The 13,370-nt window shown below is 44.2% G+C and overlaps 1 protein-coding gene across 1 annotated transcript; it reads right to left on the bottom strand.

The window, feature by feature from the left end:
• Positions 1-440: 440 nt before the first annotated feature.
• LOC136044929 (L-threonine 3-dehydrogenase, mitochondrial) lies at positions 441-10,289 on the bottom strand. Its single transcript, XM_065730466.1, has 9 exons — positions 10,021-10,289; positions 7,671-7,872; positions 7,222-7,264; positions 5,938-6,008; positions 5,072-5,221; positions 4,800-4,972; positions 3,993-4,083; positions 3,272-3,541; positions 441-3,151 (listed from the first exon to the last, which is right to left on the bottom strand). Exons 2-9 carry the CDS (start codon positions 7,852-7,854, stop codon positions 3,012-3,014), a joined length of 1,122 nt encoding a protein of 373 aa, XP_065586538.1. The 5' UTR covers positions 7,855-7,872; positions 10,021-10,289; the 3' UTR covers positions 441-3,011.
• Positions 10,290-13,370: the final 3,081 nt, after the last annotated feature.

Consider the following 13,370-nt stretch of genomic DNA (forward strand, 5'->3'; position numbering starts at 1 on the left):
AAAGGGGTAGGGAATCCAGAAGGGACAGGAGAACATTCGAAACTCAACTGTTCAGGTTACATCCACCTGCCTATAAAGGCTGGTGCCTCAACAATGTTAAAAGCATAAACACATTGCATCTGCTTGGGACCTGCTGCCTACTATACAGAGCAATAGGAATAATCAGCAGGAAGCATAAAAACAGATGTCTGAGAGTCACTGCATGGACTGCTAAAGGATGAATCCGTGTGCTTCAAACCATCCATCACTTCTGCTGCAAAAGGAAAGCCTTCAGCACCTACAGCACCCGTCTGCAACGTGGATCACAGCGTTACATGATCTAACCAAGGATGACAAAGCAAAGGCATCTGTATAGAACTTTATTTAAGTAGGCATGACCCACAATTTACAGTATTTGAAAAAAAGATATTCCCAACATCTTTTTTTTTTTTCCTGAATAGGTGATGTAACAGCTGCAACACTCCAGTGTCACGGGAGAAGTCCAAGCCCAGAAGTCAGACTTCAAACTGGTAGAAAAAGTTGTACACTTGGTACACATCAGCTTGGTTTAGTACAGAAAATACTGTAGCATAGTTACAACAGAAGTTACAAGGAAAATATGCAAAAAGAAAACATGGGCATTGTTGGTCACAGGTTACAAACCAGAATTTCAAACGGGACTTGGACCATGCAGACCTCCCTGCTCACATCCCTTGGCTGTCACAGTGTTACCTCTGAACTGCTTTCAGTTTGTAGAACATGAGTTTCTTAAACCCCAGCTCCTCAGGAAGTCAGCAACTGCGGGCAGACAACACACTTCAAGATGCCACAGGTCTGAGTCTCACCTGCACTTCAAGTTATTCAAAGCTCTAGTGCAATGCCACAAGGAAGGACAGCTGGCTCCAGAAGAAAGAATATTTTTGCTCTTCACTCTTTTTAGTATTAAATAGAGTTCTGAACAAGGGCGAATGAAATGGGACTTCCTTTGAACTAAAGAAATGGAATCAGACTCACTCAACAACTCTTCGGTTGGTTTCATGGACTGGAGGCAACGAGGAGTCCCCTGGCACTGAGTTAGGAAAGATCAGAACAGACAAGACTTCCTAATTCCTCTTAAAGCCCTTCATCTGATGGATCAGTGTTTAATGGGAGATAACCCAATTCTGGCAGGGCAGAGGACAGAGCCAGACTCAAACTATTCTTGGATGGTATAAGCCCAACTTCGCTGGCCCACTGGGCCAAATATTACATTTGAGTTACAACAGTGGTGAACATTTAAAAACTTGCCTTTTTCAGAAATGTAAACATTATAAAATAAAGGTTTAACAGCAGGCCATAACCCTAGAGGGTTTTGAGCTTGTGTACCAACAGATGAAGCAGTAAGATACATCCAAAACCAAGGGATACAACTGGAATAAAGGTTTAAAACAGTTCTTGGTTTTCACCATACCATCTTTGTTGGAAGGTTACTTTCATGAGAAAGCCATTTTCCCTGCAGTACGTAGATTCCCTCACAAAGAGGCAGAAATCAGGTCACATCCGTTAGCCACTAACTGAAGAAACACTACAGGGTTACAGAGCATAGCAGACTCACGGTTCCCAAAGCCTCATCACAGAAAACTTAGTAGGGAAGAAAATCCTTGAACATGATGCCTTACACAGGCAGCTGGAGTACACGAGACAAAAAAGATGGAGAGCTTCAGCTAGGGAATGTCCAGTCATTTTGAAAATGAAAGATATTTTTTCTTTGAAAAAGTAAAACAACCCAAAATCCCAGATGTTGTTTCTCGAGGCATGCTACTGCTACAGTAGCCCGTGGCTCAGACTCAGGACTGCTGCTTTACTTTAAAGGCTTTCCTTTCTCTCCAGTCCATTATTTCTCACTTTCAAAGTCTCTTTTGGATAGACACATCTTCTCTGCATCCATCTATTAAGATTCCCTTGTTAAACCCAAAATCTCCTGTGCGTTAAACTCAGTGAGCAGAACAGGCCTTAACTGTAGCTAGGAGGTGGTTTCAGCCCCTGGAATCCTCTTCAAAGAACAGAAGCATACAGCAGTTACACATCAATAGCACCTACAAACACATCTGCAGCACGCACAGAAAAAGCAGCCACTGTGAACAGCCTTCAAAGCCTGACTCTAACAGAAGCCTCTATCATCAGCCCAACTTAACTTGCTCCAGGCAGTATGTCACAATGCTAGCACAGCAAACAACTGGGATAACCAGAAGTAGCACTAATCAACAATAACTCCACTCCTGGGCACTGTCTTCTTGAAGTAAACCCTGGATTCACATAAACGTAACAGCTTTCTGGATTTTGGATCTACTGAGGTTAAACTGATGGCAGCAGCATTTTGAAATAACAGGAGGAGCTTAGCTTGTAAACCCTGTCATTTTTAAAGTATAAAGAGAATTCAAGTTCTATTCCTCTTCACATTGATAGGCATTCTAAGAATAATGTCACTTCATATGCCCTACATATAGAGAACAGAATGTTTACAGTCATACATATATATGAAATACTAACCAAAATTTGACTTCAAACTAGAGTTGCAAAAACCCTGCCTGCAATCTGGAAACATCAAGTAGCTCGTTTCTCTCTTTTGTAAGTAGAAAGGATCATATCACACTATGATCTAATGACCCCCACTAGGGAAACGAAAAACATTTTTAACGCAGTGGGATCTTCCTGAAACAAGAGGTTTGACAATATTGCCCCATGTTGTTTGCTGGATATGAGGCAGCAAGAATGACTGGAGATTCATCAGCCAAGGATACGTGCTTTTTGTTCCTAGTTGCTTGAATGTGAAAGTTCTAGAACTCTATATCATGGGTGCTGTGCTTGGAGACAGCACCTAATGATGTTGTTTGTCTAATAGGACATTCCAGCTACAGTATACTTCTGCCCAACTCCATTGCTACTTAGGGAAACTAATTATCAACATGCTCTAAAACTCGAAATTATAGAACTGATTTAGCTGTTTCTTCCTGGTCCCCTGTGGAAAATCTGGAAACATCTGACAAAACCCTTCAGTTAGCTTGAGCAATCCTGGAATCAGACCCAAGGAAGCTAAACATCGTAGACACCAATTCAGGGAGGTCATAATCATGTTTCCATCCCCAGTCTCTCCGGGCATTGCTGTCATCAAAGTTCATTGGCCAGCTGTCAGCTGCAATTAAAAGAATGAGAAAAAAAAAAAGGAGTGTTTAAAAGGAAAACACTGTTCTGTTCTTGACATACAGCAACCTAATGGTTTCCCTTTACCCTCTGCCCAAAAAGCAATACCAACCTATGGCCTGCCTGACTGTGTCCACATTGTAGGTCACCCGAAGCTCAGGAACATGCTTCTGCACTTCTTGTGCCAGCTCTTCAGGAGTGAAGCTCATGGCACTGATGTTGTACGTCCTCATGCTCAGTGCCTCTGCAGGGGCCTCCATGACCTCCAGAGTTGCTTTCAGACAGTCATCAATGTACATCATAGGAAGGCGGGTGTCTGGCTTTAGGTTGCACTCAAATTTGCCAGTCTTTATGGCATCATGGAAAATCTGGACAGCGTAATCTGTAGGAAAGCACAACGGATGTGTGCATCTACCTTAATCTGTTGTTCACATCTTGACAGCCAACAATCTTCAGGTTACCTCCAGTCTCCTATCTAAAACCCAGGAGAAGTGTTTGATTTACAAGATACAGCAGAATGGGACGAGCCATCTCAAACTATCTTGAAGTCCTTCTAGCACGTGCACACTGCAGCACGACAGTAGGCTTTATTTTCTTTTAAAGGAAGTGGACTCAGTGAGCATAACTAAGCCAAACTCTCTTAGTGCTTAAAAGTGAACACTACAGAAGTATACCCTAAGGTTGCAGTGGACAAACACATTGCCACAGCTTCCAGTTGAGACAGAATCTCTACACTTCAATACAATTCTATGAACAGGTCAAAAATGGCTACACTGGGTTATGGTTTTGCTGTTCTTGCCCACAGCACTGAGAAATACACACAAGCCTCTTACCAGTCGTTCCCCCACCAGGCTGGGAGTCGGCAGATATGATCCCTGGATACCTCAGGCAGCGGAAGTCCAGGCCATATCGGTAATGGTAGTACTACAGAGGGAGGAGAGAAGTGCAGTTTTACACTACAAAGCTAGGCCTTACAGCTCATTGCTTCCACAGGAGCAATTTCCAACAGGATAAACCTTCATTCTGTAACCTTCCCTTCACAGAGAAAGGAAAAAAGGAATTACACAACAGTGTACGTTCTGTGTCAGGTAGCTGAGCTGTCTGCTTGCCCTCTTTTTGTCTTCATCCACATCAGACCACAGAATCATAGAATAGTTTGGGTTGGGAGGGACCTTTAAGATCACCTATCTCCATATGTACTGACTTAGATGGTCTAGATCCAGTGCTCAGAAGTTTCTGATACAAAGCCAATATGGAAGTTGTACAGACTCTCACAGCTTTGACACTGCAGAAGTGAGGTTTTCTTGTTTGTTTTTTTACTTATTGGCAAAAGTCACCACTGCCTAGTGTGCTTTCCCAATGCTTTGTATGCTTTCATTTATGCAATGTCATTCACACTGGCAGATAAAGAAGAGAGGTCAAAGTCAAAAGAATCAGGGAAATAAATGATATTGAAACTCAAACTTGCCAGCTTCTAATTCTTCGTACTTATTCTTACAAAACCCAAAAATACTTTTTCCTGCTGCCTCAGACTACTAACGAGTACTAAGGCCCTAAAGGAAGGAAAAAGAAGTGGAAAAACCACTACGAGGAGGTATTCTCCCAAACCATCAATGGAAGAAAACAAAACAAGTCCTCACTTCTCCCATGAGCTCAGCGTGAACCTTGGAGACGCCGTAGATGGTCCTTGGTCTCTGAATGCAGAGATCAGGAGTTGGATCTCGAGGAGAGGTGGGCCCAAAGGCTCCGATGGTGCTCGGAACAAAGAGTCGCAAATTATGCTCGGCTGCAATATCCAGAACGTTGTGTAAACCTGGAACAATATCAGGGTTTATCAGAACACCCACTGTGCTTTCTCAAGCTTCTACAGGAAGCCTGTAAGAATCAAGAATTTGAAACCCTTGCCACATACCAGTAATATTTACAGCTCTGGCCAAGGGGACGTTTGCTTCTCCAACAGCACTGAGCAAAGCGCTATAGTGGAACAGCCAAGTTATGCGATTATTCACCACTATCTCACGTAGATTCTTGTAGTCCAAGATGTCTGAGTAGATGAAAGGGCCTGAAAGAATGGAAGGAAACTGAGCACCAAGAAGCATGGAAGTCAAGAAAAGCTCAGATTGGTTCTTTCCCATTCCTCTGTTTGGGATTTGACTGAACAGCAAAACGCACCCCTGCTACCAACAGCAGCCAACACATTAGGAAATAGAAAGGAGAAATTAAAGTGAACTGATGTCTGTTCCTTAACATCAGATTGATCCAAGAACTCCTGTTTTACCCAGCCAGTGGCACAAGGAAAGGGAACATTTAGTATTTACTATTCATATATCTACGTATATTACTAAGCTGTGATGAGAAGGAAAAATCTACTCAAGTTTCTGATGAAAGCACAAGAGTCCAAAAAAAACATTGTACACTCATTTTGTCATCTAAATTGCCTCAGAATGGAGGAGCAAAGCAGAAATTTAATTTACAACCACTTGTTTCCTCCAAAAGAATAATAATTTCTTTTTACAGCAGGAGCCCAAAAGCCAACTCCAGCTTGATCTGAGCATTTACCCCAGTCAACAATGTGGCAAAGAGACGTCAAAATAAATTCAGAGAAAAACTACTTGGAAAGAGGGAGTAAATAACAGATGAAATCCATGTCTGGGCAAGATTTTAAAGCAGGAAGGCACTATCCAGAAGTTTCAAAGAACAGTTTGCTCAGTAATCCATGCATCATTTAAACTTTGGTGAAGTCAGTGCATGTTTCCATCCGCTCCCCCAGGCACTTACCACTATAAAAGACATTATCCGCGGGTTTTCGAATGTCAGACAAGATCACATTGTTCTTTCCAAATCGTTTCCTGTAGAAAAATACCCACATGGCACAGTGAGTCCACAGTCCTTCACAATGATTCATCAGGTGCTCTGCTGCTATTTTCAGCAAGCAGGAGCAATATCAAAAGGAAAATAAGTTCTTCAGTGGAATCAGTTGTTCTACTAGAATGAAACAAACCACCACCAATTTAACATCTATATCACATCTTAGGAAATTAGTAAGATGCTTCTAGTGCTCTTTCAACTGGAAGACCACATTGACTTTTGGGAAAATAAGTTGAGAAAGAAACTCTTCCAACCCTCTTCTTGCTGAAAATTGTATCCAGAAAACCTACTCCCCCCACACACCAAAAAGCATATGCCACTGGGCATGCTGTAACAGCAGCTGCTTTCCTATCAACAAGGTAAATAGAACTGATAAAGTAATCTCAGCCTTGTGCTGTTCTAATCAGCACAGTGTGGGAAAGCAAGTCAGACAGAATCAGAGCACAGGGCAGCCTTCCATTATCTGCATGATTTTAAATGTATCATAGAAATGGTTGAAAACATTCAAACTGCAGCACGGCATCAAGCACAGCAGGTTGGTTCAGTTGGACCACAGTCCAAACCCTCAGCATCAAACACTGTCTGCATGCAAACCACACTCTGGAGCTGAGTAGTGAGTATGTGTGGGTATGGACAACAAGAGCTCAGAGTTTTGGAAAGAAAAAATAGGTACGTGTGTGCACGAGGTGGAGGAACAAAGAACCAGGAGAGATACCTCTTTTATTTGCTACTTCTGCATCAGCCCATCTTTCATCAGTTATAAAATATTAGGGTACAAGATCTTGAAGGAAGTTTTCTTTTTCCTCTCCAGTAGTACCTGTATAAAGTCCCAACCTTCGCCTCTTGTGCAATGAAACACAGCCCTGTTTGGCTGACCACACTCTGAGGATACAGGTTCTGAATGCTCCCATTGAACTGGGAACAAACTGAACTCAGTGGTTAGCCTCCCAGACAAAACTATTTTGGGAAATGTGACCAATGTACACACAGAAAGTACGTCAGTGAACGTAAACCGAGTACAGAAGTTAAAAAAAAGGTAAAAGTTTAAGGTTATATACAAAACCAAACTGCAAAAAAAAAACCAAAAAAACACTCTGCCACTCTCACCAGGACTCTTTTAAAAACATCTTTCCTGAAAGTTATCACTTCCCAAAGTTGTGAGCCAGGTTTGAACTCCAAAGAACCGTGACATACCTCAGGAGCTTAGCGAGTCCCACCCCAAGCTGGCCGAGCCCACCTGAAAGACAGCACACAGGACACAAAACAGAAGTGCTTTTGAAACACAGCATCCCAGTACGACATGCATCACGTCAGAAACACGTGTCATTGCTCTTCTCAGAATCACAGAAACACCAGGTTGGAAAGGACCTACCACATCAGACAGCCCAACCATCCTCCTATCACCACCCCTACCCACTAAGCTATAACACATTCTCAAGGAAAACCCCGTGGTTTTTTAGTAGATTTCTGGAATAAACACTGGAAGCAAGTTCACATGGGACTCTGATCCTGAAAAAAAAATCCCAGAACGTTTTGTTTGGTTGGTCTGGATGTCTTTGCCTCCATCACTCCGCTCACTGCGGTGGGAGGAGGGGAGCGTGGAATTCCTGGAGCAGGAATACAGTTAGGACAGGAATGCTGACCTGTAATTAGCACCCGGGGATGATCAGACTCGGAAAAAGAAACCGAGTGAAAGCTAGCATCAGAGGCCACCTGGCGGGGTGAGATGCCAATGCATCGAACAGGCACGATGGAAATCCCACAGCCACAAGCAGAGCTCTGTAGCAGCTGGCTGACAGCTCTGCTCACGTTTCTGACGATTGGCATCTTCCTTCTTCAAACAGGCTGCGAGAACAGGAGAAAAATGTTAGTCACAAACGACTCAACCTTTTAAACACTCCCTTAGAATGGTCTTAAAGAGTTTAAAAGGGGCTGATGCAACCCAAATCCCAGCTGACGTGCCAACAGAGAGCCACGTCTGCTAGAAGCAGACTGGGAAAAAGCATGAATAGAGGTAATGTATTCACCAGAGAGAGCACAAGAAAACATCCACAGCCCCAGCACAGGCTCCAGCCTAAAGAACACTGAATATAGTTCAAATGTAAGCCTTTCTACACTAGAAACCATGACTCCAAGCACAACAGCAAATGCAGAATTCAGTGGGTTCACCTACTGTGACTGTGCAGCTTCAGCATAAGTACTTCTGAGCACTGCATCAGCAACACTCACACAAACCAACCGCGTTCAACTCTATTTCAGAGGGCACTGCTCTGCTCAGACTTAGCACACATTATGGACAAAACCAACCAGCAAAGGAGAAGCTGTGTTTTATTTATGCATGGCTCGTGAAAACCTCCCAGCTGCTTCACTGAAATGCAGATTTGATCACAGCACACTGCAAAAACACCCCTAGATTATCCTGGTCTACGTGCATGCTCATTCTTCCTACTTTTATACTACAAAAGGAGAAAGGGGGAAGGTGCCCTAAATAAACCACACGTGCATCCACACCTGGCTTCTTCTGAGATTGTATTTTATTTCTTTTAAATACAGTTCTGAAGGCACAGTGGCTTAAATTCTTCCTTAAAATCCTTCAGACTTTTAACTGCCTTCTCCAACGCACAGCTTGCTTGAGATTATGTTGTCAGAAAAGGTTCCCTTTCTGTTGCACATAGGATAAAAAAGAAATACAAGAGGATGGAAGGCCACGAGAAGTGACACCAGCTAATTACTACAGATGTATCCCAGCACCAATTCACAATTAGCACAGGGAAGCAAACACCTGATTAATTAGGGTGGTCTTTTCAACTACGGCAACACACAAGGGAGTGGAATTTTCTGACACTTGAAGGAGCCCTGCTATTGAGCACTATCCCTGGACTCAACCTCAGATGTGACTCACTGATGTCCAAGAGATCTTTCTCCTACCTTCATTCTCCAGTGCTGCTGAGCACAATTCAGCTTACAAGCTGCTCTGGAAGGCAGCTCTGCAGGGAAGGGCCTGAGGCAGACACAAAGCTGAACCTAAGCCAGCAACGTGGCCTTGCACAAAGAAGGCCATACAGGATGCCTGCTTCACAGCATTTTCCCCGGTGATACCTGAAGATGCATTTTACACTTTGAGCTCTACGTGCAGAGAGCACAAACCAAAACTGAGTCGCTATTGAAAATGCCACAGCAGCATCAGGTCACTGATCCACACTCACTGAATTAGTTTCTCCAAAGGCACGTGCAGCATAGATACAGGACATAGATAAAGGGCTAGGAGGGGAATTTACATGCAGGTCCAGACTGATTCAAAAGAGCTGTAAACATTCTGTATCAGACACAGAAAAACCCCTTAGCTAACCAAGCAGCAAAGCTGAATGCAAAAATGCCACCTATGTCATGAGTGAAATTTATATAAAGAGGAGAAATGGAGTAATTAGTACTGAATTCTGCAGCCTGCCAGCAAATGCAGTTTCTCCAAAGTAATTGCAAGACAAAGCTAGCCCTGACACAAAGTCATTACCTCCCAACTGAAACTGGGGCAGAAAAGCCCATTCTGCTGCACCACGATTTCTCACTTTGTAAATAACCTCAAGGAGCTGCTAACAGCACTGAACATAAGAATTAATGCAATTCTGAAGAGAAAAAACATCACTCGGGCAGCTTATTTCTGCTGTTACTATCCCCAGGTGGAATAAACTGCACTTAGGAACTGGAGGGGAAAAAAAAGGATAAAAAGGAACACAGCTTTATGTCACCTCCACCACTTCCTACGCAGCTTTCTAATCAGCCTCTCAGTCATTATTTTTACTTATTGACCCAAAGCGATGCTCTCTAAGCCCTCTTGTCTTCTAGGTTGAGTTATATGGGTGTTTATAAGGAGGCTTCACCCTGAAGCACTGCACTTACCTCCCCCCCACCCCGCTAAGTGAAATGAACAAGCAGTGCAGATTGCAAGGGTTGGGCACTCCATCCCTTGCAGAACATGCTCCCTCCTGTACTCACCTGTCCCTCGGCTGGCAGCAGGGCAGAGGCACCCTGGACACGGCGATTTATAGGACACTGCCTCTTCTGAAAGCCAATCAAAACGAGACAGAAAGTAGGAGTTGTCCCACAGCTGAAAAAAAAAAAAATAAGAAGGAAAAAAAAAGGCACGAGGCAGAGAGCAGCAGGCAGGGATATATTGTTGGCATCTGCTCGATGCTGAAACGCCTGCAGCTTTGTGAGAGGGGATTTAGGGGATTGCAGAGCTGCTCTGGAGCTCGCAGATGCACGCAGTCGTCACTGAAGGACGGGCTTTAACTCATTGGCTTAAAGCGCAGCATCGCTCCGACGTAAAGCAGAGTTACTCAGGCAGCAGAAATTTCTGAATTCTGAATAAAGTGATAATAGGAAAAAAAAAAAGGGGGGGGGAGGGGGGGAGGGGAAATGAGCAGCAGCATGTGAGCTGACACCGAGCAGGTTCACTGCCTGCAGCCATCCCTGCCGAGCCCTCGGGGTTACATAACAGGCGAGCACCTGTCCCTCGCTCACACTACAACAGAAAAAAAACCCATGTTTATCGAAGCTCGTAGTTTCTATTAGCAAGCCATAGGACATTACAGCAATAAGAAAGATAAGAAACCCACGAGGTCGCTCTGGAAAATCCCACACTCGTCCGCCCATGGGCTGAGGGGGGGTGTGGGGGGGAGAACAGCAACCACCCTGCAACACATCGCCGGGCAGCAGAGAGGCTGTGGCTCCACCTTGCCCTAGGGTTGCCCCCTTGCAAGCATGGCTTTAAAATAGCATTTCTAACCACAAAACACCTTCTGATTTGGCTGCGAGGTAAGAATGCCACAGAGCCTGTCCGACTGTGGAAAGGACAGAGAAACTAACGTGGGGTTGCGTTAGCTCTTTCTCAGCTCAGTGTGGGATCAGCACTGCTGGTGATGTCCCCTCTGGGCAGAAGGAAGGAGCAGCTGCCTGTACAGCCAACAGAAAACCTGATTAAATGCTGAGGAAAGCGTGGCCTGCCCATGAGTTCTGCAAGATTTATGTACTTCCAAGTGAGACTACTCAATACTCAGTATACGGATGGAAAATCCTCCTGCCTCCAGGAAGGAATTTGTGCAGAGGTTCAAGGGCACGTTTATTTGTCAGAGTAAAGTGACAGAAAGGTCTTCAAGTATAAGAAAGAAAGGAAGAAAGAAAGAAATCAGAAGCTCTGCCATGAAAACAACATAAGGGCAAGGTCCTCAAAGACTGGTAGTTATCTTCCGTGGTAATTAGTGCCAGACTACTGATGTCATGATGTGAGGAATAAATAAAGCACTAGACATTTGCTTGTCTGCATAGAAGATGAAAGAGTAAATCCTGAAGGTATTTTATGTCCCACTGCAAAGGGTGTAAACCAACTGATGGGCAGAAATTGGGCAAGATGGAAATACCATCATCTAGGAACCACCATCTTATGAAAACATAGGTGGCATTTCAAAAACATGTTTAAATGTGAAATCTTGGTCAAAGGAGGAGGCTTGTTTGCTTTCAGGAACACCTTCAAACACCTGAAGTGCTGCTGAAAGGAGAGTGTTTGAGGGTAAACATGTCTCAAGCACTAATCATTTATAAAAGCAAAATGATAAGCTCACCACCATGGAAAGGACTCCATTGTAAGGAATGGCAGCCAGGTGGGTCCAGCCAACAAGAAGGGCTCACACTGGGCAAATTAATGAAGTATTAAACCTAAGTAAGTGTCATTACTGCAGTTAGAGCCTTTATCCACTTCTTGCTGTGGATGGGCAGGTATTGCTCATCACACGCTGGGGTAAGGACTTGAAGACAACCACAGCAAACCAAGTTCACCCTAGTCTGTTTTCTTTGTCACTTCACAGCAGTTGTTTCCTGCAGTCCTCTCACAGATGTCTGCACTCTACAGCCGAAGGAATTTCAAAAGCAACTTCACATTCAGTGTTTTTACAGTCACTCTCCTCTATAAACTCCTCCATATGCTTTCAAACTCAGGTAAGCCTTTGTCACCCGTGCTGGGTAATACGCCTGCTTCACATATAATTTTGTGCCTTCTAATTATGTGTAGCTAAACTGTTATGCAATCCCCAGCCTGCCTGCCAAGGGGTGAAACTCATGAGTAGGAGGGAAGGGAAAAATGTCTTACAAACATCTCTGTGGTAAGCTAATCTTATCTCCCAGTCTTTGTTCTTCAAGATTACTTGGGGAGTTAATATTGTTCGTGCCTGTGCAAGATAGAAATGCTTGGAATAAGGGGGGAAAAAGTGTAGTTTGCTAGAAGTACAGCTCAGCAGAAGTTAGAAAAGGTCTGGAAGCTCTTTGTGTAGTTGCAGCTGGAAGTAAGTCTTGTGAGGATTGGATAAGGGAAAAAGAGGTTCTCTCAGGTTGTGCCTGAAGATGGGCATCACTGACTGCATTCCCTGTCTGGGACTTCTGTGGCCATCAAAATCAATTCTCTAACAAGCATGGTGTCCTGTTTGCCAGCAGCTTCTCTCCTTTATCCTTCCAGTTCATACAGTCACAATGTCCCCTGTGAATGAACAAGCTTCCCCTGCCAGCAGCACCTTATGCTGTCAGAAGTCACCAGCCCCCTCAGCCAGAAACAGCAGGAGAACCTTCATTTAGGAACAGGGTAACCACACCGAGCCCCATTTCTTAGGATAGGAAGGCCTGGCACATCAGATGCTGCTGAGACTTGTAGAAAGGGTGCCATGAGATTAGACGTAAGTCCAAATACTTTGCACAAACTGCTCCATGCTCTCTAATCTTTCTGGTTGCTCGATAAGAGCTTCTCGCTTTACCAGTTGTGTAGAAAATCAGGAGTGTCTGGACTGCAGAGAACCATGTCACGCTCACGGGCTTCTGCAGTGACCCCTTTCAATAAGGATACTCTGCTGGGGCTTCCAAGAAATACACAGTGATGACCATGCTGCCTCTGTCCCGTGTAGCAGTATTAATCACACTGATGTGGGGAGTGTCTCTGTATGAGCCCCACCAGATGGGACTGCCTTTCAGTGGGTGTTTGCAAACAAGAACAGACTGTTCAGGACATTTCCTTTAAGTAACCCAAGCAGGCTTGGACAGGGAGGAGTACGGCAGCAAACTGCACATGATGGGCTGAGGGATAGAACAGCTCAGAAGTGGGCAAAAGAGAAGCAATCAAGAGACTGAGTGAAGGACAGTGCTGGAGAAAACAGGCAGAGCTGGCACACTGAGGTCCCATATGACTGTGTGAGCTGTCTGCCACGTGCAGTCACTTCTCACTGGAGGCTTGGCAGCCTCACCAGTGGTGTTCATGTGATACTCCCATCCTATCCCAGCTCAATATACTTGCTATCAAACAAATT

The sequence above is a fragment of the Cyrtonyx montezumae genome, unplaced genomic scaffold (assembly GCF_038088225.1).
Source record: "Cyrtonyx montezumae isolate F1298 unplaced genomic scaffold, pur_monq_1.0 scaffold_13, whole genome shotgun sequence".
NCBI lineage: Eukaryota > Metazoa > Chordata > Aves > Galliformes > Odontophoridae > Cyrtonyx > Cyrtonyx montezumae.